This window comes from Aptenodytes patagonicus, chromosome 2 (assembly GCF_965638725.1).
Source record: "Aptenodytes patagonicus chromosome 2, bAptPat1.pri.cur, whole genome shotgun sequence".
In the NCBI taxonomy this organism is placed as follows: Eukaryota; Metazoa; Chordata; class Aves; order Sphenisciformes; family Spheniscidae; genus Aptenodytes; species Aptenodytes patagonicus.
Genome location: NC_134950.1, coordinates 166,420,333 through 166,447,680, shown reverse-complemented (window position 1 = coordinate 166,447,680; position 27,348 = coordinate 166,420,333). Strand labels below are relative to the sequence as shown.

Sequence of the window (27,348 nt, the reverse complement as noted above, 5' to 3'; positions counted from 1 at the left end):
CGGCATCCGTTCCAGCGCTGAATGATGCATCCTGCATGGCGCTGATTGACTAGCACTGACTGCGGCCCCAGGGATTTAAAACCTGATACTTCAAGCATTAAAGCATCCCCCATGAGCTAAAATAGAAGAAAAGAGCTCCTGAGGACCCCCTCCTCCCGTCCCACCCAGCGGCTGGCACCGCGGCCGACGGCGCTGCTGTCTACGTGAAGGATATGGGGAATGCTCCTCCCCGCTGGGGTTTGTCGGCAAAATGTCCTTCATGCCAGCGTCTGGCGCCGGATGAATCTGCACATTTCATGTGAGGGGCTGCAATGTTAGGACTGTCCATAAGGAGCAGCTGTTGGGGTTTCTTTAGCTCTTCCCTTGCCCCACGTATGTGCCACTCGGGCTCAGTTTACAGCCTCGCTGCCCCATCAGCTGTGCCCCGGCGAGCAGGGAGGGCTGTGGGACCTGGAATCTTGCAATGGGGGAAAATCATTCCTCATATTCATTTGTAATCACTGATCTTTCTAGACACAGGGAGGAAGAAGGGGAAAGGCAAGGCAACAGGGGGAAAAAGACTCTTAAATAGTCATCTAAAAATTCACTCACTTCCTCTTCAGCTATTTCCCATAAATCACTCAACTGCTCTGCCTCTTGCTGAAGATAGTATTACAGGTCTCTTGAACCGCAATTGTGTTACATCTGACAGCCAATTCCCAACAAGTGGAAAACAAATCACTAACAAAAACACTATCCCCCTCCTTCCCCTGACAAAACCCCATCTCGCCAGTAACACGGCAGCTCCGGCTCGCTCTGCTTTCTATTTAAACTGCTTTATCCTATAGAGAAACAACGCTACCCACCTGTTGGTGTCCACCACCTCTGCCGCTGGCACTCCTTCGCAGCCCGGCTCCCACCACCAACCCCAGTGAGCTACCAAGCGCCTGAGTCACCTATTAAAAAAGGAAGCTGCAAGCTCAGCACCAGTCTCCCGGGTCGCCTGGCCAACCACATGTCATCGGCTTTGCTCCCAAAATCAGCCGCCCTGAGCAAACACAGCTGCTAAACAAAGCCCTTTGTGTCGCCGTGTGCGCCCCACGGCGGTCCGTGAACCGGGGGTTGTGTAATGGGGCCTGAGATCAGCCGGGGGCTCACACGGGGCTTGCACGAGCTGGAGGGAAAGGGATAGCCCAGTGGTACAAGTCATGCCAGGGTCCTGTCCCCCTCCATCGCTCGCCGAAGGGAGTGGCACTCTGGAGAACATCCCATCCCGGCCAGCTGAATCCAGCATCCTCCGTCACCTGCTCAGCATCTGCCCGACATTGCTCCTCTGCAGACCAACACTGGGTTTGCCATGACAGCTGCTGGACCTGGCATGTCCTATGCCATGGAGCGCAGACGTGTTACGGTCTCACCCCTTGGCTGTGCCATGGCTGGGGTGCCGTGAGACATTCAGTGCATCCCACGGTGCAGGACCCGAAACCCAATACTCAAAGGCCGGTGGGAGCAAAGGGACCCATGTCCTGGAGTTTCTTAGCACCAGGGAAATCAGGGCAGGGAAAACAGTGATTTCTTCACACTGTGAAAGGGACTCCGTTTTCCAAGGGGATGGAGGTGAACCAACATGGAAATGCTCCTGGGTTTGTAGTGCTCTGGGCTGGCTGTTTCCTGGGAATTTGGGGCCATTTCTGCTATTCCTCCCTGCCTGGGATGGGCTGTGGGTTACTCCCAATCGGACGATCATTACCAGTTGGGACCCCTGACTCAGGCTGTGTGGCTGGACGAGTGCCCCCATTCCCACCTGCTTGTCCCTGCATGTCAGTGAAACCTCAGCAACTCACCGTCCCTCTCTTGAAGCTGGAAGCCGGTCCCTGCAGACAGGGCCCTCATTTCTAAGGGCCTCTATCCCTAGATGTGGGAGCTGTGTGTGCTGAATCACACCTACCCCATCCTCCTCCCAGCTTTGCCCCCCCAGAGAATCAGTCCCCTGACAAAAGGAGCTCCTAAATACCAGCACCGCTCCATGGCTGGTCTGGGGGAATTTGCACGGGTGGGTAAGCACCCATAAAAGCTGGCTGGGAAACCAGTGCTGCTGCTTAATCCGGGAGCCTGGCAGCCCATTGGCGGTGCTTGGTCAGCGGGGAAAGGTTTAAATCTCTGGCTCCAACCCCTGTGCCGCCGGCCCTGGTCCATGGGGAAGCTCTGCCGGAGGAGACGCGCTCCGAAGGTGGTATGGGAAGAGGGGCAGGCTGCCTCACTGCCCCAGTTTGGAGGCTGCCGAAAGGGTGAGTGGTCCTGGGATGCTGCAGCAAAGGGTGTGCAGGGAAGGGTGGTCCTGGGAGGGTGAGGGTTTGGGGAGGGGAGAGCATCTCTAGCTATTTCTCACTGACCTCATGACGTGCTCTTGAGGCTTTAGCACATGTTAAAATGTTATGTGCTTCTTTTTCCAAAGGAAGGGGGAAAAAAGATGGGACAAGGGTGCAGCAGGGAGCATCGACAGGATTTTAGGCAGCCTCCAGTAAAGAGTGAGGACCAGTGATGCTCTGAAGCATTCTGTTTGTCCTCACGGGTACTCCCTCCTGACTCCTGGATCACACATTGCTCTGTTTGCAAACTGCAGTGTTTTCTCTCATTTTCAGTTCTACAAAGGACAGCGAGGATTTGAAATTCAAGCTTTTTCTTTTTGCCATGGATTGGCCAATTATGTGAGAGAGTGGCAATTGTAAACATGTTTTTATTTTAAAAGAAGTCATCTGTTTTTTGACTGTTTTGGTCCAGGTTACCTTTTTGTTATAACTACATGGGCTAGGAATCGACCTTTAAAAGTGAGAACTGAGATTTTCATATGCTCACCTAACCAACTCAGATGTAAGAACACCACTGATTATAGTTAGGTAACTAGCAAAAATCAGTCAAATTCACAACACTTTTTTTCTGATTCAAAACTTTCATGAGTAGACCTTCTCCTTTCAAATACGTTTGTACAGCATCGAGTACAATAGATCCCTGTTTTGGAGGTGGGGGGCATCTCTGGTATAGATCATAACTGTAATGACTAATGCACATCAAAAAATATAAATCATTCTCTTTTGAAAGAGTTTGTCTGCAAGCCATATGTTGCAATCACTTGAGCAACTCTGGTGCATAGAGCTAATATATGAATTCTGGGGTGGGAAATGGGCTGAAAAGAAAAGTGCCAGAACCAGAGGAAGGTGGTAAACAAATAAATAAAATAAAATAAAATAATGTAACTAAAGAGCAGCTGTGTTGAAGAGGAAATAAGATATCATTTATAAAAGGAAATAAAACATCATTTCATGCTTTAGGAATTGTCTACTAAATTATAGTCAAACAATTAACGTTTTCCACGTGTATCAAGTTGCATTTGCAAATCTGAGGGTGTGGGAGAGGGTGAAGGAAAAAACAGCTACTGAAAAGCATCTTGTTTCCAGCACTTGAATTTCAAAATCAGATCTCTTTACAATTTCTAGCACCTCTAAACTGAAGATTCATGATCTTTAGTCACTTCTGCAAATGTTTTTGCCTCCTCAGTGTCAGCTGGACTTTCCTTTGCAGGAGCAACATCACAACCCCCAGGTAATTTAAACAGCTCCCGAGAAGAGTCGGGAAAATTTAGCCTCAGGCGGAGCTGCGTATCTGCCCCAAGGCAGCTCGGGGCTATTTCTGGGCTTTGCAAAAATCCAGGAATGTGGAGGACTCTATTCCTGGTACCAAAAAATGCCAAGAAGCTCTGCTGAGAGACAGCTGCGAATGGCATTGCTGGTTGGGGATGTGGCCTTCCCGAGTGGGCCAACTGCTGTGGGCTTGTCTTTCCTTAGAGAGGGACTTAAACATCACCCAGGCCAGCTCCCCCGCTTTTGGGATACGAAGTGCCTAGACAAGGCGGATGCAGCCCCGACCATCCGCTCAGCACTGCCTTGTTCTCCATGTTCCTCTGTTATTTGCAAAGGGTTAATAAAAGCCGAGCGGACGTTTAATATATTGCTGCCCCAGGCTGTGTATCGCTGGGATCTCAGTATCCAGCACTGCCCTCTGATGTGCCGAGGATCGAGTATCACGCACCATTCTCGTACCCTCCAGTAACTATTTATCTGTTATTTATACAGGGGGTTTTCACTGAAATGGTGATAAACATTCCTGCAGCCAATACAACAAGAGCTGTTTTTATTTCCCTCTCTCTCTATTTCACCTATCCCTGAACGCTGGCCGGCAGCAGGACTATTTTTAGCCCTAACCCCTCTGCCAGGCTCCGTGTCCTCTGCGTGCTCTGCCTGCTCCCGTAGAGCAGCATCTCAGCCCTTGCAGGCTACAGTGCAGGATGACCGTTGGTGAGAGTGGTTTCCCTCCCCCCTAAAATCCCCTTCCCCAGGGAAAGCAACGCCGAGCTACCCACTGGAATAACCTCTGTCTGGGGAGAGGGCTTCTTGGCATGCCACGAATACCAGACCTTTTAAGGGAAGCCCTTTCTAACCACTGCGAAGAGATACCTTGGGAATGTCTGCGCAGGCATGAGTCCTGCGAGCATCACCGGCCGTGCATCCCGTCTGCGATGCAGAGCACAGCCAGGATCAGGGCTGTGGCGTATATATCTTAAAGCATTTCTTTGCCATGCCATGGTGTTTACACGGGGGCATTGCATGGATACCACGCAGCTCTGAGGAGCTGTTGAGACCCTGCCTTTGCTTTCTATTCTTATCATGGTGTTTCCATGCTGCTGTCAACTCTTTACCACTGACAGCCAAGAAAACTTAATACTGTTTTGGAAGAAACAGTCATAGCCAAAAAAAATTTAGCAGTATCCTTTAAGGAGAAAACCCCAACCCACTTGTGGCTATTGAGTTTCCCTGGCATTTCCATTTGTTTCTGAATGAGGCAAATTGCCAGTGAGAATATGAGGGAAGAGAGTAATGGTTGGCTTTAAAAGAATAAAATACCAGGTTGTACAGTACTTAGTGCAGAGATTCCTGCTACCATGTTCAAACCCAGACTTGGGGTTTTTGCTGGCGCTGAAGAATTTCCACCTTCCTAGCAACAAGGCTAGGGCATCCTCACCTGGTTTCCCCCAAAAAGGAGGCTTTTGTATCCTGCAAAATACTGCATCTATTCAAGGGCTAAAAACAGCCTTTGTAGGATGTTCCTACAAATTTCCATCGATGCTGGATCCCTCAATTGCCACTAGTGGATTATCTACCACTTTGCCTGGACAAGAACATGAGTTTTCATATTTTGCCTCTTCTCATCAAGTGAGGCATCAATTCCACCTCTCTTTCTCCAAATCCCTGTTTTCTAATAAAAACCTGAAGCTACTTCACATATTTTCCGGCAAAGATTTGGGTGAAAACTGGAGACCTGGAGGGAATTGGGGAAAGTTAAAGAATTTCTGTTATTCTCACAACAATCAGCACGATGTGTATCCCAGAAGGAAACCTTAACCACCACCAAGTTCATGAGCAGAAAAATACTGCTTTCAGCTCAGGCTGTTGGGGTCAGGCCCTTCACACAGTGACTGAGGGGCAGCACCGAGACCTGGACCTGGGGTCCTGGCTCTCTCCTGTTGGCCACAACACAGACCTTAGAGCTAAAAGGCAGATGGATAGTCAGGTATGAGACACACACAGGCACACACAGGGGTAGGTTTCTGCTCCATCTTACAGAGTTGAGCAGGTTTTTGGAGTTACTTTCCATATATAAGCACAAATAGGGAGTGGTATGGCCACATTAATGCTGCTAACCCAACAGGCTCCTGAAGCCCGTTATTTGGCTCAGGGTCACAAACACATTTCTCAGCCCTCCCTGGAGCCTGGGAGAGAAGAGGAGGCAAAGAAATTCCCTCCTTAACTAATCCTACTCTGCCTCCTATTCCCTAGGAATGTAAGACGAAGCAAAGCTCATTTCCCTCCGAACAGTCCACATTTTCCTTCCTATTGCCTATCAGTCCTGAACACGGTTTTGATCTGGAAGATGCCCCTTCCACCCCCAGCATCCATCCAGCTCACCCGAATCCTGTACAGATTCTTTCCCCTATTGCTGGTCACGGGGACCAGAGTCACGGTAACTAACAGCATTTTTGGGGAGAGAGTAGACACTGAGATCTAGCCCCACGAATTTAAGCCTCAAAGCTAGGAACTTCGATATTTCAGGACAGGGGAAAAGCACAAATGTACAACGCTCTGTTTCCACCTTGAACATGCCCAAGCGCCCTAGACGACGGTGCTGAACCAGACCGAAGCCACCATACGTGGAGCACGGAGACAGCACCTTCTGCAGCAGAGGGTGGGATTTACCAAGCTCTGGGCCAACATAATAAAGTCCACAGCTTTCCATGAGCTGCAACTTCTCTTTCATTGCACGAGGCGCTAAGCATCCTCATTTGCCCTGCATTTTAGCATCAGTCTGAGGTTCATATTCATGCAACACTTCACCCCGCTCTAATCTACCCCAAAATTACTTACAGGGAGGTCTTGGTAGTCCCAACAGCTGTGTCACGCTGTAGACAACCCCTGTGGAAAATCTATGTGAAACTCACAGCCGGGCAGCCCTTAGCGTATCCTACGAGGAGCCCTGCTCCACTCCCCACACCCTCGGTCCTGTTCACTGCCTCCCAGTGGTCTCTGGCAGCCGGTTTTATCGCCGAGTGCTGGGCTATGTTGAGAGGATGAACCACTTGGTCTATTTTTAGGGAAGAGTGAAATTGCTCTTCCACCAGGCTGAGTCAATCATGAGTTTTAGCAATCCTACACGGAGGCTGGGAAAGTCTGGGGCCTGGCTTATTTTCAGAACTTATTCATTCAAAATACCCCTGGTGTAATCCGGTACAGGACAGGGGATGCTTCCAGGCAGTGGTGCAATGGGGAAGAGGCATTTCCCTGACTCACTGTCATGTCCTCGGGCTGTGATCTGCACGGCCAGGCTCCCTTTGCCTCCAACCACAGCCAAAGTTTTAAGGGAAAAGCTGGGAAGGTGACAGGTATTAACTACATTTTCTGGTTCCCTATTTCCTCATCAGTTCCAATATTTTAGAACCAAGAAAGAAAAAAAAAAAAAATTTTAGGAAAGTGAGGGGAAGTGTGTATGCCAAGAAGGAGGATCGAGCTATCTGCTTTATGGTCAGCTGGGAATCATCCCCATCCTTGCAGTCCTTCCATTAGCAATGCGGTGCTGCAGGGAGGTGTTCTGGGCGGTGTTTGGAGAGGGATAACAATAGAGCACTCGGCCCCGGAGGGCTCTTGACGTCCTCAAAGCTCAGCTGGGCAATGGGAGCTATTTTTATCATATTAATGGTGGGCACAACTGTGTGCCAGAGCTAGGTCTGGCCATGATGATTTACAAATACAAACATAACCAATGGCTCTGGGGCCTACTTTAACAGTCCATCTTTACCAGGCTGGGAAAGTGATACGCCTGAGGAACCCAGTAATGTTTGAACTGGGTCCAGCTGCTTTCTCTTTGATTTACTTTTCTGACACCTTTAGAGAGCATAGGCTTGAATAAATCACCACGTGGCGATGAAAGGAGTTGTAGGTTGGCTATGCCAGTACCAGAAGTCACCATCACCTGAGATAAAACACTCACTCAGAGGTGTTTAGGATCACAAAACACAGGGCGAGAGCCACAAGAGACCCATGCTCAGTCCCACCCTGCTTGTACCCTCCCAGGCCATGCCCAGGGCTCACAGCACCCAATGCCAGACAACATGGGACTGCAGCAATGGGGGAGAGAGATGCATGGAGGTGAGCTGTGCTGGACTAGATGGTCTTGGGGCAACAATCATATCTGTTTTATCTGCCAGCACAGAGCTGTCTTAGCCTTTCTCTGTGGTGTGTTTGTACAGCATGTAGCACAGGGACATCTCCATTTCTGCCGGGCTCATTGGTCACATAAAGATCTCAACAGAGTTGTGCTGCGTAGTTGAAGTGTGACCCTGGTCCCTAAAGGGACTCCGTGCTCTTTGCTCCAAAGGGCCAAGCAACTCATCACTGATGATTTTCTGGTTTGAGTTGTTTAAGTTTTTTGGTTCCCTCCTCCTCAATACCTTTGCTGGAGTTTTACAGGAGTGTTTGGAGTGGCTGCTGCCCCTCTTTTTCCCCTATAGGTCCGCAGGTATCAGTCTCTGCAGAGGATGCTGCATATCAACCAGGCTGCAGTTCAGCGTGCGATGAGGTTTCCTCACCAACATCACATCGCATCACATCACATCACATCACATTACATCACATCACATCAATCACATCACATCCAGCTCCAGACGACCATCTGTTTTCACTGAGGCTTCTGGAAGGGCCTGGCTCCTCCCTACCATAGCCCAGTTTCTTTAAACATCCTGCAAGGCTACGGATTACCAGTCCCCTGCTGTCTGTGTTAAGCCTGGTGCCTAGGAAGAACATTACCCCTCCCTCTGAAGTGGTGTCTGCTTTCTTTGTTGCTTCCTTCAATAAATGAGGATCAGAGAAAAGAGCTAAATTAGGATAGGCTGAAATTTAGCCATCTTGGGGATGGGGGGAAATACAGCCACCCTTTTTACTGCTGCGTGCTGAGGAGGAGACCGTACATCGTGAGTGATTGCTGTGAGCGAGGCAGCACTAAGCAGCCAAGTGGCCCCTGCTGAGTGTACCCCATGATGTGGAGCAGGAAAGCGAGGGATGTCGTTAGGAGGGTGGTAGGCAGGTCTTTGATCACCAGCCAGGCTGGGAGTCAGAGGGCTGGGGATGGCAGGGGCTGTCAGCAAACACGCACCCGCTCAGGTAGCATGAAGTGGGTGGCAGGGGTGTCAGCAAACACAGCGGTAGGCTGGGGACAGAGGTGTCTTATTTATTCCATATGAGTGGAGGGACATAAAGGCAGGAGGTGAAGGGCAGAGCATATCGGCTCAGTCAGCAGCTCATGACGGGTGTGCGTGTGTGTCCTTGTGGTGTGCATGTGCCCAGCAGGAACACACAGGGTGCCTGCATATGTTTACGTGGAGCTCTCTCTTCATCTGCAACATATATTTGCCCGTCTCTCTGTCTAGCTGCAATATACAACATACGTATACAGGGGTGGTGGTCTGTGTGCACGCATGGCTGTCTGTTCATTCTCCTGCTGTCTCTCTGTCCATCCCTAGGTGGAGAACCTGGTCTGCTACGGATTGTAACTTCCACGCGTGTCGCCCCATCAGTGCCCCTGCCAACTGCCCCTGCAAGCACTCTCCTGCAAGCCTGCAAGATCTGAGCTACCTGACAGCTCTCTCTGCACAGCTCCTGGGGAAGGGTTTTCTCCTCCTGTCTGGAAGATAACAACTAATTAGAAAGCAGGAAATGAAAGAAATATGGTCAGTGTGGCACTGGGCCTTTCTGAGAGGCACTGAGAGTGTGATAGAGGGAGATCAGCAGCCCGGGGTCACAGGGGTCTGGAGCAGCCCTGAGCCCTCGACTGAGACGGGGTGGCTCCTGCTGGGAGGCGAGAGAAGAGGGCAGCAGGGGTTCAGCAGGGGAAAAGCTCTTTAGGTTAGATCAGGTGAGAGCACAGACTAGGGCTCGCGGGAAAAGGCAACTAGACGGGACTACCCTGTCTGTTTTGATTGCTGCTGCCAGCCCAGCTGCTGGCAGAGCTCGGCCAGGCGTAAGTGGAGGCTGACTGCTCCCCTGTCCTCTGCGACCACCTGGGAACTGCTGCATGCTCCCATGGCACCCCCCAAAAAAGGTGCCTGGGATCCCAGCATCCCCGACCAGCTGTCACAGGGGTTGGGAGAGGTGAAAGGGGATGGATGGCAGCTGCTTCTGCCCCCTTATTCTGTGATGTGGGGTGCTCTAGTCAGGGGAGCAGATGGATCTCATACTTAAACACTCCAAGTTTCCCTCCTGGCTGAGTCGCAGAGGCACAAAGAGCTTAGAGCTGGACAGATTGGCCACTTACAGGAGTCCTGACATTCAACTCCCACTTGTCATGCTCATGAAAAGCAACTGCTGAAAGGGAAATGAGCTTTTAAGGGTTATTTTGACTGCAGGAGCCTCTATCATTGCAAGTGCCAGCGCTTCCTTGAACTCAGAGCGGTCTGTAGCACAAGCACAGCCTTTTGTCTTAAATCAGCATTTTTCCCCGGCCTTTCAGATCTTTCCAGTTCACTAGTGATGTTCTCCCAAACCCGTCTGCTGAACGGTGTGCTGCAGAAGGGGAGATGCTGGCTGCAAATCCCCAGGTCATGGAGAGATGGAGCGCGACAGCCTCCTTCCACCGCTGGGGCTGGGACACGGTGTCCGGCGGCTGCTGTGCAGCAGCATCCTTGCGGAGACAAATTTTGGGACCGAAGTGGGACAGTTTCATTGTCGCTAGATGGCACCGCACCCCCTTGCAGGAGAAAGTGCAGGTGCTACAGTGAGGAGGGGAAAAAACATCCTCTGCCAAGCAGGCGTTGCAACCAAACCTCGGTCTCCCTGCACGCAGGATGGGGGAGCCCACTGTTTTCTGCCCTCTCCTTCACCTCCTCTCCTTGCTTTGAAAATTCCCCATGGATAGAGGTTGAAATGAATACAGAATAGAAAGGGAAAGGGGGAGGAGGGACTTAAATGCATTTTGGAGGCTGTCTGGATGCTCTGTAATTTGCAGTCACGTCAGGCTCCCATTTCGTCTTTGCTCTGCACTGAGGTAACATCCTCGTGTGCCCTTCAGCTGAAAGCACTGAATAATGGAGCTATATTAATACATACATGCACAAGCATATGTAAGTGTGTGAGCTGGGGGAACGGCATGCCTGCCCCTCTTTTCTCTTTCTTGGCCATGATTTTCCTCTCTCATTGCCAAAATTCATCTAGAAGTTGTTAATTTTTAAACCCAGAGTACTTAGGAGACTCTACCTGCAGCAAATTAGCTAATGCCTTCTCCTTTTTAATATTAAAGGACTCAAGCTTTCAACTATTTCCCTTTGGGGAAAATGGTTCCTTGATTTACCATCTTCCTTCCTAGGAAGTATTTTGTTCTATTGTGTAAGTCTTCCACTGCTCAGTTTAATCTCATTACTGCTAACTGTAGCTGCTTGGACCTCTTTAATTAGTTACTTGGTGACGTCTTTGGCGGCAGCTTCCTGCGGATCATCTGATATTGTCAGCGTGGCTGGGGATGTAGCCCGGCTGGTTTAGCTGCCTGGGAATGGGCTTTTCTAAGGGGTGTAGCAACCTTCCCCTTCGAGCAATGCTCAGGACTCCAGCAGTGTCTCAGAGGTGACTATGCCGTGTCTGGAAGGAGGTACAGCAACCGGTGCTTTGACTTCATGTGTAGTTATTCACCTCTGAACTGTTGCATGGACATGTGTTTGCTGATAAGCCAAATGCCAGTCAGCAGGGCTATCTTGAACACTGCCAAGCTGTTGTCTTCCATATGACAGTGTCCCAGACCTGAGAACCGTGCTCTGTGCTTAACCTTACAACATTGTGTGGCTTCAAACCATGCAACACTCTGCCTTCCTCATCCCAGGCCACTGCATTGGCTGGGTGTCCCCTCCTCAGTCCTGGGGAAGGTCTATGGGGCAGTCCCTGGGTGATGGTGAGGAGGGTCCTGTAGAAGACCTGCCCTGGTCACCGCTGGGGTACATGGAGCACTGATGCCTCTCTCGCTTCATGGGAATGACGAAGCACAGCACAGGTATAGTCCCGGACGTGTCTTGTCCCAGAAGAGATATGGGACAGCTGGTTCATGGGCTTTTTTAGGAAGCATTACAACTCCTGTCTCTGAGCAAATCCAGCACCTACATCAGAGGTAGCTCTCATATTCCCAGCTCCCTGGCTGCAATTGCCTCCCTAGAAGGACCCCACACCATATGAACCCTAGTTCTACCAAAGAAGCCGTGCTGGAGATGACATGAAGTCTTTGCTATTGCAAGGCCTTTGAGTCAGGGGCTGGAGAGCGTTGTAAGGCTCTAAGATAGACCATGATTCATCAAACACCAGCCAGAGGAAAAGATGTTCCTCGTGCTGTAAAAGGCACACTGCAGCTAACACTGTGATCATGTTTAGCAAGATACTATGGTGACTTCATGTGCTTTGATATTAAAAAAAAAATCCCAGCAATGCTGTGGAAACTTCAGCTCCTTCATTTGTCTGTGTGCTCATGTAACAGACTTCTTTTCCCATGCAGCTGGCTAATTAAATACAGTGTCTCAAATCCAGGCAGCATGTGATTTTTTTCCTCTTGTGTAAAAGAAAAGGAAGAAATAGAAAGTAAAGAGAACAAACCCTGGATAGATGGGATATGGGGTGCCTAGATTTCTGATCCAGGCCCAAAGCAGGTAGATGGTCCCCCTGGTCTCAAATCCGCTCGTGATGGGATTGCTGGAGAGTTGTTTCTTTCTGCCCCAAATCTACAAAACCTTCCTGACAGTGAGTTTTGGTAAAATTGAACCCTTTCCCATGCAAAGCTTCAGCTTGGATCTCTTACTGTTCACAGATGCCTCTTGCCTTGAAATATCCCTGACCTGCTTCAGTCCCGATGATATCATAACGTTAGGGATCACTTACATGTCCTATCTTAAGCCAAGGATGACTGTGTCTGATACACCACTGCTGCCAAATCCAAAAAGGAGCCCAGCCAAGACTCCTTAGTTAGGTACAAAGGAACCTCTCCCTTTTCCTATCCTCAAGACTGAGGTGCGGGGAGATATTACTCATCCCAAACTAAACACGGACGTAGTTCTGGCTTGGTATTTAGTACCAGCTATTTTTAAATGCTGGGATAACAGCACAGGGAGAGTCAGTGTGGTTCTGTAGACTCACCACTGGCCCAGATCCCAGCTGTGTTGGGATTTGCCAGCTCCATGCAATGGGACCTATCAAGGCTGGAAGGGGTACGGCTGCAGTCGTGGGGTCATCTGCTCTCTGCACTCCCTATCCTTGGCCACACTCCTGCATGGCCAGTCCTGGCAGTACCCACACGGTCCCCAGCTGGAATTGCCCGGTCAGTCTCTGCTATGGGATTACATGGGAAATACAACTTTGCACAAGGATCAAGTAGACCCTTCCCAGTTGCAGCTATAGACCTGGCAGTAGAGTAGCAATGATGACTGGTAAACAAAATAAATCCAACTCACAGCTTCTGCTGGTGGCTGAGTCATCGGCTGTATCTGGCACCGAGGAGATGATCGCCTGCTTGTTGCGGGACAGCTTCCCTTCCTATGTGGGAAAGACAGTGGGGAAACAGGTAAATTCCAATAAATAGAGGAGAGGAACTGCACAAAGCCCCAGTGTGAGGAAGGCGACTGCACCAGAGGCTTTCCAGAGGCAAATGTGGCCCTGACATTGCCTCCATGTATTGTGTGTGGTTTGGACTTTTCTCCTGTAGACCTGACCCAGGCTTGGCTTTGCTCTATTCTCTCCAAGGAAAGTACTTCACAGCTTTTTGGGCCCCCATCTATTTCCAGAGCTAAATGGTCTTTTCTCTACCTATCCTCATTTTTGAGGCAACCATTTCTGGGTCGGGTTTATCCATCCATTTCCTTTACCTGCTTCGACAATGATTTTCATGTCTCAAAGCCAGTAATGATTGGTGTTGCCCTTTGCTTTACCCAGTGAAGGGACCAGTCCCTCTTGTGGAACAGTAATCAATGGGGTTATATTGTACAGTGGTGAGATGTACATGACCATTTCAGACAGAATCTCATCCATAATTAATATTCCAGGTCATAATGACTTCATGGGACTCTCTTGTTTCCTTGACGTAGCTCTCTCTCCAATCTAGGCTGTCCATTCCTACCAACTCCTTTCTCTCCAGGAAAAGGATGATAGCAAGGAATAGTTTGTTGAACATATGACCTGTGGCCCTGATAACATTAAATCGCCCAGAGCTGGATAGGATTAGAGATAAACTATGTGGGACCACAGAGAGAAAGATGGGTGTCTGGATTGAGAAGAGAGTAACAGGGCTGGAAGCAAGTTTAAGCCATAGGTGATATTATGAATTTGTCCTTGCTTGTCGACGTTGCCTGGCTCCAGGCATCGTTAGCTGCTTGCATGAACTGGCACTAACTTCCATTTCCAGCTCCTTTGGTGCTTTAGTATTTAATAGCAGACTCAGGTCTTTCTTTTGCTTGTCACAGCACATGGTACCCCTTTTCCATTGGACGCTGTGGCATTGCAGAACCTGGCCCGAGGGAGACACAGCATGTGTTTGAGGGTCTGGTGGTGTGTCTGCCAGCGTTTAATAATACAGAAAGAGAGGTGGCCTCCATGCCGCAGGGAGGTGATGTGCCAAGGGGTTTTCTGTGGTAGGCTCTGTTGCTCACCCTCCCCACATCTCGGAGCAAGCTTTATCCTGATGGTAGCTCTGATGTCACAACATGGCTCCCCTGTAAACCTGCTCCTCCTTCGCTAACCATGGAAGGTTAGGCTTCCACAGGGAAGCCCCATGCCCAGGGACTGGCATCAGTGGATGACGAAGCACCACCATGAAGCCCAACCACTTATAAGGATGATTCTGGACACCCAAAGAAAATAAATTTCCAGGAGCTTTTGAAGAAGAGCACCTACTGACCTTTGCAGGACACTCCTTCCATTTGATGGTGGCAGGACTCCATTGTGCCTTCCTCTGGATGCTCTGAAGAGAGGAAGGGAAGGATGGGTCTTTATGGGGTTTGGTCTCCATGCTCAGGGGTTGGATTGTTGTCATGATTCTGGCATCAGTCTCCCTCTTCCTCAAAATGCCATTGGGAGACGGTGTCCTGAGTGGAGCAAAATGTAAACTCTTACACCGTGGAGTGGTTTTAGGAGTGTCAAAGCTGGCCAGGAGTCCTCTGAGATTCCTTGCTGGGGCACTGATGTTAGGGATGGGAAGATTCTCCATGGACTTGCTCAAGCACATGTCACTGGGATGGCTTTGAGATAAGGCATGTTTTTTCCCCATTGGACTGACATTAGTTTGTGATAGATATCTTCTCTCCATGAGCTAAAAAAACCCAAACAAGCATAAAAATAGACTCATATATAACTTCAATAATAAATCTTCTGAAATTTTTATTTCCCGCTCTTTTACTCCAAGCATCACATCTGTTGACCTTCTAACTTTTTGGGATGAAAGAGTGTCCCATCACTGTCTGCTCTGTGGTCTCTGGAGTAAATGTCAGGGACACGATCTAAACACATTATAGCCCTTTTTGAAGTGTGGGAGAAGTTTCTGTCTTGCCTGTTTCCAGTGAAACTTCCTGATTTGTACATGGTCATGCAAGGAAGCCTTGGAGTAGAAAAAATATGACCACTGGTTGTCTTCACTTTTGGATCGTTGTCTTATCCCCATCTCCATCCTCTTCCTCTAGGACATTGTGTTTCCAAACAGTCAGGAAATCCCCCTCTCTATCATTTCATAGGAAACCTCCAGTTTCATGTTAAAAACCTTGACTGGAAATAAAAATTTTCAGATTCTGCCTTTTTTTAATGAGGTGCAATTCAGCTTTCTCTGGTCAGTGGGAATCAACCCTGTCCTCAGCAGGGAAATTGGATGAAGTCCAGAGTATCTGGCTTCCAGTGTGTGATTTTATCATTGTTATTCCAGGTTGTAAGAGGCCCTTATCACTAAGCAGGACCCAACAGGCAAATACAGAGCCGAGAACTGCACCTTATGCCAATGAGTTTGCAATCAAAATATGATATAAGGGACACTGGTAGGTGGGAGGTGCACCTTTGCCATGATGTGAGAATAGTAGTCACAGCTTCTAGTTAGGGTGGAATTCAGTTTAAGATGCTGAAATGTAGACATCTAAATGTAGCTGTGAGCAAAATCTACTCGTGAACTTGATGTCTAAGTCCCATTACAGTCAAAAGTGCCAAGAAAGTGATATCTGCACCCTAGGGTAGAATGACAGAAATTTGAGATACATGGGGTAACCCCCAAAGCCTCCAGCTACTGGTGCAGAAGGGCAGAGATGCCTCAGTGTCATATCTGTCAGACCAGTGTGGCTGTCTGGGTGCCTTAATGACTTCCTGAGTCTTTGCCTCAGGCTAGATCCTTCCCTCACTTCCTAACCAGTGCTAAATCCTCTGCCAGGTCCTACATCTCTTGATGGTCTTCCATTAGGCTCTACCCCCTACAATCTAGTCACTCCAGAGCAATCTGAATGTTATATATGAAGCTTTCGTCCCATCCTGGAGCATCTTATATGTGTCAGTCCATCTGTACATACTAAAAGGGAATTGGATCTGACCTGCCCTGAGATGTCCTCAGAACAGCACCAGATATTGCAAAAAATGCTAGGTTTTTGTTTGCCTTTCATTGCCAAGAACTGGAGCATTATGTTGTTAGGATGTGCTCTGTCCCACCTAGTCTGAGCCTTTGGCTCTCACCTTGGGATGTTCTTGCTTTGACATGCTGCTTTCACAGTCCAGGATGCTTTGGTACCTGCAGAGAAGACAGGAGATGGCACCTCAATCCCTTTTTAGACTGAATGTATTTTTCCATGTAGTAGACAGGCTCTTTCTGCCTTCCCCTACCCGCTGGAAAATATCAAACCCAACAGATTTCAAAAGCAATCTTGAAGAGTGAGAGACGTGAAAAATCCCCCAAAGAGGACTGCTTTTAGGTCTAATAGATTAGTTCAGTGCAGTGCAACTAGATCCAGCGTGAGCCCTCTCCTCCCAAGCTCCGTGCAGACATGTCCCTGGAGGACCCTGTCTCCCCACTGGTGGAGGATGTGCTGGGGGTTATATTGGCTGAAAGCGGTGTATTATTGCGCTTTGCTGATACGTGGCTTGCAGCTGAAGTCAGGCTTTCCAGAAGGTCAACATATTGTTTATTTATTCAGCTTTAACCTAATGTAAAGGGATTTATCAAGTCACTACCTGACCTAATGTAACACCAGTGATGAGTGAGACCTTTGCAGAAGAAACCACCTTCCTTCTCTTCCTTGCTGTGGGGAGTGTACTTTCAGCTTTCTCCAAAGACCCTGTCAGATAGATGACTATTTACAATGAAAACTGACCAAGTTTGGGATATTCGGAACTAAACTGTCCCAAGGGGAAGTTCAAGAGGCAGTCTTGGCAGCTGCTCTGTCACTCTTATGTTGAGGGAGATGTACTTTGGGTTCTGTTGCTAATCTTATTTGTCTCACTGTTGGCAGCATTGTGGTCTGATCTCAGTTATGGGTTGCAACCAGAAAAGAAATTAGCCCTTAAAGGGCTTGGGTTGAAATGTGACTCTCCCTGGAGCATTTTGGCTAGAAACAGTTGAGAGAAACCAGGAGGGGATGAGATGCCCATACCCTTCTTCTATCCCCAGCAGCTCATCTCTCCTGCATTTGCTGGTTTCCCTCGTGGCACCTTAGAGACTATCAAGATTAAAAGCTTTAATTTTCCATCTGGGAACGCTCCAGTCATTGGGGTCGAGGGCAGATTCCTCTGTGTCATTGTATTTGGGGAAGTTTGTTGAGTGGATTTGGCTTTTAAATCAGGACTGCTCTTCCAAGACTAAATAATGCATTAGTAATATATAATGGCTAAGCGCACTTATGGCAGAAAAGTACTTGCCTCTAGCTTGAGACCTGACACACTGGGATGCTGTGTTTGGGAAAGACCTTATCTGAGTGAGATTTGTTTATTATGGAGGTGGGAGAGGGAGAGTCCACCCTGGAACCCCCCCAGATCTAAGGTGAAATGTAGATTAACCACCCACCAGGCAACCAGTTCAGAGACGGACACAGATTTTCTCAGAGGAACTGCTCTGCGCTCTGGACTGCTCCTTGGAGAATGGCACAGAAAAGGAAAGGGCTGAGCTGGCCCCAGCTTCTCAGCTTTTTCCATGTTCTCCGTCTGCTGGCACTGGAGCAAGAGAGCAAAGGTTACGGTGCTGGATGTGAAGATCCAGGGAAAAGACGCCAACAATTAGTGCATCCATCTCCACTCAGGGGACCGGTGCATCAGTAAAGGGCTGTGGAACAAGTGCTGCCTTCACTGATACATCTGCAAACCTCATCACGTAAATTCACTTTTGAAAAAATAAAATAGGGTTAAAGAAGACACAATTTAAATTAAATTACTCCTAATGCAGGGAATGGGTCTTTTCCACCTCTGCCTACCACTTTTCTCATTCTTTTAGATCACCCAGTTCATCTCTGTGACAGGGAGAGGGAAAGAATCTGAAGAAGAATTAGCTTTAAATAATTTAAAAATTATTTGATGGAAATTTTGCATATGCGTCATTGGTCAAAATTTTTTTATGTTTCCAATGTTGCATAGACCTGAACCAGCTCTGAATTCAGGCAGTAACTGGAGAACTAAGCACCTCTTGGCCTCTTCTGCCAAAAATGTTTTTGTTTTCCAGGCTTCAGAAATGCACAGCAGAAGTCTCAGGCATTGGATTTGCAGTGACTGATCTGACACTTGGAAGTACATTAGGTCATCTGGGGTTCATTTGCTGAATTTAGACAGAGCTCTAGGGACCTACAAGTTATATGTAATTGCTTTTTAATTACTGATGCAGACATTTGAACTATGGGATTATTAGATGCTTGTATTTAGATTTTGAAAGTACTTGTTTTAAAAGCCATGCTGCTTGCAAAATACGTTTCATAAGCGATTTCTGTTGCACTGGCCTGAGTGTTGGGCTGTGCCCAGAGCCATTGTCCACCCATGTTTGGGTGTCTGCCTCCAGATGCACTCAAGGGGGGCAGATTTTCTGGGAGATAGGGTTGTCAGTCAGCAGTTTATGAATCTCTGCCTCCCCTTTCATGCCTAAGACATCTGAAATCAAGACCAAAGGGACGGAGATATATTTCTCACCAGTTGCTTTAGAAATGTCCTTTTTTTTGTTTTCCAGGTCATTTCCCATGATGTTAGAGAAGAGACAGATTTTTTAGATTACAGGCTCCCACCTCCCACAGTCCAGGGATTGTTTCCCATTTTTGCGGTGGTGTCTAACATTAAGCAATTCCAGGTGAAGAGCCCTCGAGGGATTTACTCTGTGGCAGAATGAGCCTGTTAGGAGGGAAGTGTTCCCTGATTTTCCATTTATATCCCCCCTTTTCCTTAAATACAGTACAGGCAGTTGATGGAAATACTCTTCTCAGCCCACCCTGAACAGTTCCCACAATCAGCACAGCATCCCCCAGTTGCTAAGGGTTTACAAGATTTTTCTGATATTAATTCATTCCATCTTCTGTGATCTGGGAGGGTTTTTGTGTAAAATCACTTACATGCTAGAGCGCTTTCCTCCACCCAAGATCTGCCATTTGATAGTCTCCTCGGGGCTCTTCAGTACCACGCTTCTGACTCCTTCCTCTCCCCCTTCTTTACCAGACAGGAGGCAAAGTCCCCTGGCAAAGCTGCGATTAAATATTAAAAGCTGATGTGGGAATGGGGATGGCGTGAATTGGAGAGCTGGCACTGAAGAGCAGAGGAGATGAAGCCTCCTCCCTGCTCCTCTCAGCCTGTCGCCAATTATTGCGGTCTCATTCTTCCCCATATGAACACCGGGTAAATTCAGATCCCAGCTGGGGCACCAATAGCCATCCAGACCCAAAGCTAGATCCTGATTTAGGTGGAAATCTGCTGGAATCCATCTCCCCACCTTGTCCCAAGTGGAGCAGAAATGAGCTTCTCTGCATGGGGATTTTTAAATGGGTGCTTCTGGCACAGGTCATATATTCATCTTCCAAATCAGCGAGCTTTTTCAGCTCAGCTTGTGGTCCCCTGTGGCTGTGGCTTCGCCGGGGAGGTTTTGCATGAGCTGCAGGAGACAGCGTCTCCGCGGGGTGCTAACAGCTCTAGGGAATACACTGCTCCTCCTGGCAAAAATGAAAGGTGGGCCAGGCCTTAAAGGAGGCAGGGTGCAGATGAAATAAATTGAAATACTTCACTATTAAGGGCGAGAAAGGGCAGGACTGTCGGTGGGGATCCAATTTAGGCAACGTCTAAGTCTGATTAAAGTCAGAGTTTGGCAAAGGTAATCTCTTAGCCCTCTCAAAAAGCATCACGGCCACAAACAGCTGCTTTTGCACCTAACAATAACTGGGTTTCTATGAAGTTCTTTTTGGGGATTTATTCTGCGCATGCTGGAAAGTTGACCAAGCAACAAAGCCAGTGCACGAATAAGAGCAGATAACAGCGTGTTGGTTTATAATGAACAAGAAGGGCTGCATTTGACATCAAAAGCTGGAAAATCATTTACCTAGAAATGCCTAAGCCAAGCAAGAAACCTTTGACACGAGGAGCGAGTGAGTTAGGGCAAAGCAGAGATCCGGATAAACAAACTGGCTGTCCCTGTCATTACTTTATAAAATAATAACTTGCACTACTCCATATGTTCTGATTCAACTCTTACTGAAACAAAAACTCTTTATCAAGCTTTTATTCCAGCACCTAAAAACAACTGAGAAACATTAATGATTTTAATTCCCTGTCCTGTGGGTACAGTGAGTCTGATTTCATACGGTAGACTCTTCTCATGCTCATTGCAGCAGTGCCTAAGGACCAGCCTAGAGCATAGCCCTGGCTTTGTACACACTCAGATTTGTGCCAGACTTGAACCCTTCACCCTTCTCCTGTGCTCCCAGGGTCTCTCTGACCTGCTGGATGTTTCTCACTGAACAAGATTCAGTTCTTGGAGGATTTTGTAGGATGCCCTGCACCATAATGGGAAAATACCAGTGACTTTAGTAGCTGCTGGGATATCAAAAGACAAGTCTGATGGAAGCTAGAAGGATTTTGGTTGCATGGGCAGAACAAGGTTCTGAAGCTGGGATGTTTCCTTGTTAGTTATTTAATTTAGAGGAGAAGGATATGGCTGACAGAATGAAACAATGAACATTGCAATCCATCCAATAGTGAGTAATAGAGGCTGCTAAAAGACCTGGGAATTATTTCGGGGACTACTGCTATCCTGTTCCTCTCTCCATAAAAAGGCTGCACGGACACAATTCTCCGCATAGCTCCAAGGCACACTTACTAGATAAAGTGTGTTTTGAAACTGTTCTTGCCAGGATTACAGTGCCTTAGGCTGATTCTTCAGCTACAGTCTCTGCTGGGGGCCTTGCTCAGGTCACAGTGATTTTAGCCTTCGCTATTAGCGGTGCACTGGGTTTGCTCTGTTGGCAAGCGCCTGTGGCAAGATGGGAATGAATTGTTCATGCCGAGAAGTTTCTGTGAGCTGAGAAGAAGAGGTGGGTCCCAGTCCGGAGAGGGAGCAATGTCTGCTGAGTTAGAGCTATGCACACCTGCACACTGCTGAGCTGCCCCTTTTTCCCTCCCTTAGTCCCTGCTTTCCAGGACAAAATCCCCCAAGTCCTATTCCCTGCTTCTCCTCTCGTTGCATTATTTTCATGCTGCTGTAAGTAGCTCCACTTGTTTGCACAGAAAAGTGCCTGAATCAGGTTGACTTGCCTCCAGGTACCAAATCATGGCAGTGGGGGACTAGTTAGAGGATGGAGGGACTGAATGTACCAGTCCCCAAAACACCTTTTCCTCCCACAACCAAGGAAGGGAAATCATTACTCTTGAAGACTCTTGGGGTTTGCCTCTTGCATTGTGAGAAGTTGGAAGAGGTCTCTTGTAGAAACTGGGAGCTTTGATGGGACATGATTTCTGAGCTTCAGCAGTTTCCCCAGGTGGAGGAGATGGGGTAAAGAGGTGCTGTGAGGACCCTTCTGTTCATGTTCCTCTGTGGACCCCGAATGCTCTTTCCAGTCACCAGCCCAAGCAACCCTTGCCCTGTTTGGGACACAGAGTTTCTTTTGGCTGCTCTGCTCTGTTCTCCAAGGGGAGCAAAGAGCTCAGCACTGACTGTGCTCCTGGAAGGGCCTTTCCAGATATCCTTAACTCTAAATAAAATGTGGTGGCCTAGTACCCCAAGCTAGAAAGAGCAGTCAGCCACAAATACCTCCTCTGTTTCCTGCAGAAAGGTGGAAACAACCATGTTACTTATGTGTGCCTCCATCCCAAGGACCATCTATAGGGTCTCACCCTGGGAGAGAAGATAGCCGAGAGGTTTTAAGAAGCCAGGCTGCACTTTCTTTCCTCATTGTAATAAACGGCCAAGTCACACCCTTTTCCCTCAAGCAATGGGAATTTGCCTGCAGAAAATGAGAAGGGAGCTAGAAAGTCCTCCAGATGCTTCAATGATACTGGGCAGCAAAGTGATGCCACTGTCATGTTCCTCTGTAGGGTCACAACTCTACCTGTTATAACCATCCACCCTTCCTTGTCCTGTGATTGCAACACAGGCCTTCTCCAGGGTAGGGGCTGGAATTTTATTTCAGGCACTACGAGGCTTTATTGCCTGCCCAGGACACCTCCTGACCACCACACTAGGAACAATAAGGTCTGCTTTTTGTTTTCGTTTGCTATGGTCAGACACCCCGTGGGGACACTGAGGGCACTTGGTTTGGCCGGCCGGGGCAGAGCAGGGCATCCAGGCTGGAAGCTGTGGTTTGGTGCCTCATCCCCTCCTGAGGCGCTGAGCTCTCCAGCACAGACATGGGCAGGGGTGGGCAACGCTGCCTGCACCTTGCTGGGGTGGTAGGCAGCAGGCAGGCAGCCACGTGAAACAGGCAGAGGGAGTACAGGCAGGGCACAGAGGCAGCTAGCGGGGAACTTTGAACTGGGAGCTACTAATGGTTAACATAGACAATTATTTCTAGCTGTGTCAAATGGACTGACCTAAGCCCACACGAGATTTGTGCTGACCAGACAGGGACAGCGGTTTACATAACCACCTCTATTATTTTTTTCTTCTTTTTTTTGCAGTTGTATAATGTTGTTTTGATAGCTGTATTCCCACTAAAAATGTGCGCGTTCCTCTTTCTTTCCCCCCCATGTGCCCAGCCTGTGTTGCTTTGCTGCATGCGCGTTTGTGTCCTGCTTGTCAGATGGCTGTGTGCGGGGATGGTGGGATGGTGCAGGGTGCGAGCGAGCGCGAGAGGGAACAAATCAATTTGGGTGTGAATAGAGATCTGCTATTTGTTATAAACAGATTGATGCATAAAAGATTTTCTGAAAAATGCTGGTTGTGATGTGTGTCACCTCCAGATTTGATCTCCTGTCAGGGAATTTACAGCAAACTGGCTACAAGCAGTGGAGAAGAGCCAGATTTTGCGCTCTCCCCATCATGTTCTCCCCATTTTTGGGGGGTAAGGGGAGCTGCTTGCCCATGTGGCTTGTTGTGTACGTGGCTGCATACCGAGTGTTTGATCCTGTAGCTGAAGGCACCGTGCAGCTCCAGGGAGCTGATACTGGCAGGGCCGATTTCTTTCCTTTGGTCTGCTGGGTAGTGCTCTGCACTAGCAGTTCGCTAAGGATGGGTGCATTAGGGGAGGAAAAATCCCTGCAAAGTCTCTGGTATTGCTTTCTCTCCCCTCTCCCTCTTTTTCTTGTGGAGAGTATCTGGATCCTCGCAGTCATTTCCATAATTATTGGTTTCACATTAAGTAACCAAAAAATTATCTGTGAAACGCACATGTGGAACTAATGGGACTTATTTGAAAAGACCTGTCTTTGCATTTACAGCTGGCGCATCGCTCAGTCCATTTTAATGAGCTTCCACGGCATCGACACGTGCTGGGGAGGGAGCTCACGTGCGCGCTCGCCCTGGGCTGCCCGTGCCCCCCAGGACCGTGGGGCTCCGGTTTCACCCCAGCGTGCTGAAACACAAACGCGTGGTCTGTGGGGGCAAGTGTGGGAAAACTGCTGCAAGAGCCTCCATGGATGCACACTCCCTTTGAATTCTCCCTGCTGCAGATTGCCAAGTCTTTTTTCTGATTTTTTCGTTTGGGGTTGAAAGCTTGGGAGACTGGCTTTTATTGGGAGACCTCTGTAGTGGCTGGGTTTTGTGACGGCTGGAAATACCGTGGCAGGATATTTGACAATTTTGATTTCAAGAAGTAGGATGACCTTTGACTTCCTTAAGGGAAGAAAAAGATCCAAATATTAAAGTTTTTCAGACTCCACAGTCGCAAGTTCAGGTGGAGGTTGAGCTGCAGAGATGGCCAAGATTGTAGGGTTCAGGGTGCGGGGACATCAGAGGTCAACTCCAGCTCCTGCTTGGCCTCAGTTTTCTCATAGGCCTTGGCATGAAATGCAGCAAATCTTGGACTTCAGTGGAGTTAAGATGAGGCCCTCAGGACATCAGTGTTGCCATAGCTAAGCTCACCCACCACCGCAGGGTGTGTGAAGGTGAAGTTCACCCTGGACTGTAAGAAAATGAAACACTGTGCCCAACATACTCAAAAGGAGAGAAGGCTTCTGATGGCCTTCGTTTAGAGTTTTAGGGTCTGATTTTGAGAATAGCACTGGCATAGCCTGTAGGACCTGATGGGGTTTGTGAGTAGAAAACACCCTGAACTGCTGCCCAGAGTTGACTGTCTTGTGACACGCAGGGGACCAAGCTGAGGGACAGCAGCAGGGTTGTGTTTCCTGGTTTGGGGTTGCACTCAGACACAACCCACCATCTCCCCAAGGAGCAGAGTGGTCCTCGAGCAACACCTGGTGACGGCCTCCCCATGACACACCACAGCATCCCCCTCTGCATGAAACATCCTGAAGTAATCTCCACCATGGCCAGATGCTGCACCTCAATGGGCTCCTCTCAATGCTCACAGCATTTTGTGGTGCATCTTAACCACAGGGGTGTGAGCTCCCCCCTTTAGGACATGACTCATCTCCCTAAAATGCTGCTTCTTAAAACATGCTGTGCTCTGTTCCCCGGTGGATTCTGTGCCTGTCCCCATGGCTGTCTCCATTTGGGGGAATCATGAGCTGAATTTGCCCCTCCTGGGCCTAGTGATGTGACCGGCCGCACCATGGGGCCCCCATGCTGACGCTGGGGAGGGGGACATGAGTTTCCCCCCCCAGAGCAGGATACACTGCTGCAGCCATGCCTGTGGAGCAATGCCCCAGGCTTTCCCAAGCTGCTCTCGAAGGCAAATGACCATCCCCCAAATCCCCCTGATTTCTCCCATGCCTTTCTATGGGTACAAGCCACATCCCCTAACTCTTCATTTCACTTATGTATCGCAGAAGAGAAACTGCCCATTTATGTGGAGTGAAAAATGAATGCTGGAGTGGGATGAAAGCTGGAAAGAAAGACAGAAAGACAGAAAGACAGACAGGAAAAAAGGAAGAGAGAAAGAAAGGAAGAAAGGAAGAGAGGAAGGAAGGAAGGAAAGAAGGAAAGAAGGAAAGAAGGAAAGAAAGAAAAAGAAGGAAAGAAAGAAAAAGGAAGAAAGAAAAAGAAAGAAAGAAAGAAAGAGAAAGAAAGAGAAAGAAAGAAAGAAAGAAAGAGAAAGAAAGAAAGAAAAAGAAAGAAAGAAAGAAAGAAAGAGAAAGAAAGAGAAAGAAAGAGAAAGAAAGAAAGAAAAAGAAAGAAAGAAAGAAAGAAAGAGAAAGAAAGAAAGAAAAAAGAAAGGAAGGAAGGAAGGAAGGAAGGAAGGAAGGAAGGAAGGGAGGGGAGAACTAGAGCTACCTTTAATTTTTGAATATGAATAAGCCCATGCAACTAGAAGTTGTGTGACTCTCCTCACCCTGAGCACTCTGCTTGTCCCATGCACTGCTTTTTCTCAAGGAAAGACTTTGTCTTTTCAATCCTTAGTATATAGAGCATCTTATTCTGACTGTATGGGACTGCAGTGTCCCTTTGGGCTGCTGATGTTTTTCATTCACAGGCTTTTCCCTGTGAAAGGGGGTGATTGCCTGAGATGGTTTTATGAAAGTGTTTGGAGGTGGATGTTTCTTCCACCCTCCCCAGTAAAATGCGAAACCGCAGATTGTTCAGGCTTCAGTTTCTCATTGAAAAGTATCTTTTTTTCCCCCTGGGAAGCTCTGAAAATTAAAACCAGAAAAAATACATTTCTTGTGAGAAAGAAATATTTCCTGGCTGCCTCTAAGACACTGTGGGGCTCTGTGTGTGTGTGTGTGTCTGCAAACTACACAGTGTGCATATTCTGTGCTTTTGTACTCTGTGGGCATACATCAGAGCTGGGTGCAGCCATAATATGGGGCAAAAGCTTCTGCTTTCCCCCCCCTTTTTTTAATGAGCTGGAGAACACACACTGCCATGATTGATGCTAAAGGAAGGGGACAGGCAACAGCAGCCCTACAGCAACTCTGCCCTCTCCTCCCTGGCAAATGCACCCTTGTGCACATTTTGCAGTGTGTTTTTAGGTTGTTTGGAAGATGTGCAAAGGTTTGGCGACCATTAGGGTGTCTTTTTTCTCCATGCCTGCACTAGAGGCTCTTGGCACTGCAAACTCTTGTACCTGAAAGTGTTGACTCGGAAGAAAGAGACCACTGCAGAGCAGCCCAGAGGGAGCTGGCTGAACGGCGCTGCTGCCTGCCAGCCCCGACCATGAGCCTTGCAGCAGATGTGCGGGAAATCTGTTAAGATCTGTCTTAGGAACGTGAGCAAGCGCAAATCTAGGTGAGAGGGAGATGCTCCCTGCTTCGGGCTCAGCAGAGTGGGCGAGGGGCCAAGAAGCAGCTCAAGTCCTGCATCAATGCACCGCTGCTGAAAACCATGCTGTATGCAAGCAGCAAGCCCGGCTCCGCTCGTCTCCGATTCTCGGCGGAGGAAAATGTGTGTCGCTCCGTCGCTTTCAGCTGGGGGTCTGGCCTTGAGCGTATCTGGAGCGTAATGGCTGCATAAGGACCCAGTGGTGCCGGGGGGTGTTGGGGCATCTCCCCAGGGCCCAGCCCAGACAGCCCTGCTCCATCTTCAGCCTCTTTCCAGCTGGCTGGGGCGCTTGGCAGCTGTCATCGCCTCCTCGCAGTCCCCGGGCTGAGTTCCCTCCTGGTGTGCGGTTAGGAGCAGGGAAAGGGTTTTGGGCCAGGGGATCGTGAATTGGGCACAATTGCATCAGTCTTGCATGTGTCAGGACTCAAAACTGCTCTTGCTAGTCCTAAAATCAGCTTTTTTCCCACCAGGTCTGTTTTGACCTTCAAGATCAGACACCAGAATGAACTGTAGGTTGAAAAGTGCAAATATGTACCGTTTCTTCAGTGGGCTGCACGGCCTTGCAGGCTATAGGTGAACTGGCTGGGTATTGGTTTTATTACATTTTAGTGCCTGCAAATCCTCACTGAGGACCTGTATTCCTGAGCCCTATGTATCTTAAAGATCTCCACATTGCCAACTTGATGCGACTGCTAAGAAATAGATTTAGCTTCGTATCTGCATGATCCTTTGGAAAGATGCAAATAAGGAGGAAACATTTGCATACCAAAGTGGCATCCGAGTGAGATTTATTCATTATTATTATTATTATTGTTATTATCAACAGTGATGTGCTTCTGCTAGTCTTTGAAAGGCAGGAAAGGTAGTCCCTGGAAAACAAGAGATCTCTTCCAGCCCTTCTTTTCCTGTAAAGAAAGATTTGTGAAGCCTGAAAGCTTCTAGCCCGTGGTGCCACCACTT

General features: G+C 48.4%; 1 protein-coding gene across 3 annotated transcripts in view; it reads right to left on the bottom strand.

Moving 5' to 3' along the window:
• The window catches only part of XIRP1 (xin actin binding repeat containing 1), a 34,670-nt gene extending 15,450 nt beyond the window's left edge, over positions 1-19,220 (bottom strand). Inside the window, exons 1-5 of one of the 3 annotated variants that reach the window (XM_076331988.1) lie at positions 19,142-19,220; positions 17,623-17,768; positions 16,299-16,353; positions 14,497-14,907; positions 13,058-13,139 (exon numbers count right to left, since the gene is read on the bottom strand). In XM_076331988.1, the coding sequence (XP_076188103.1) occupies positions 13,058-13,139; positions 14,497-14,907; positions 16,299-16,353; positions 17,623-17,750 (676 nt within the window). In that variant the 5' untranslated portion in view covers positions 17,751-17,768; positions 19,142-19,220. Of the gene's footprint in view, positions 1-6,455; positions 6,622-13,057; positions 13,140-14,496; positions 14,908-16,298; positions 16,354-17,622; positions 17,769-19,141 lie in introns of those variants that run through there. The other 2 variants (XM_076331989.1, XM_076331990.1) reach the window with 2 other exon arrangements.
• Positions 19,221-27,348: the final 8,128 nt, after the last annotated feature.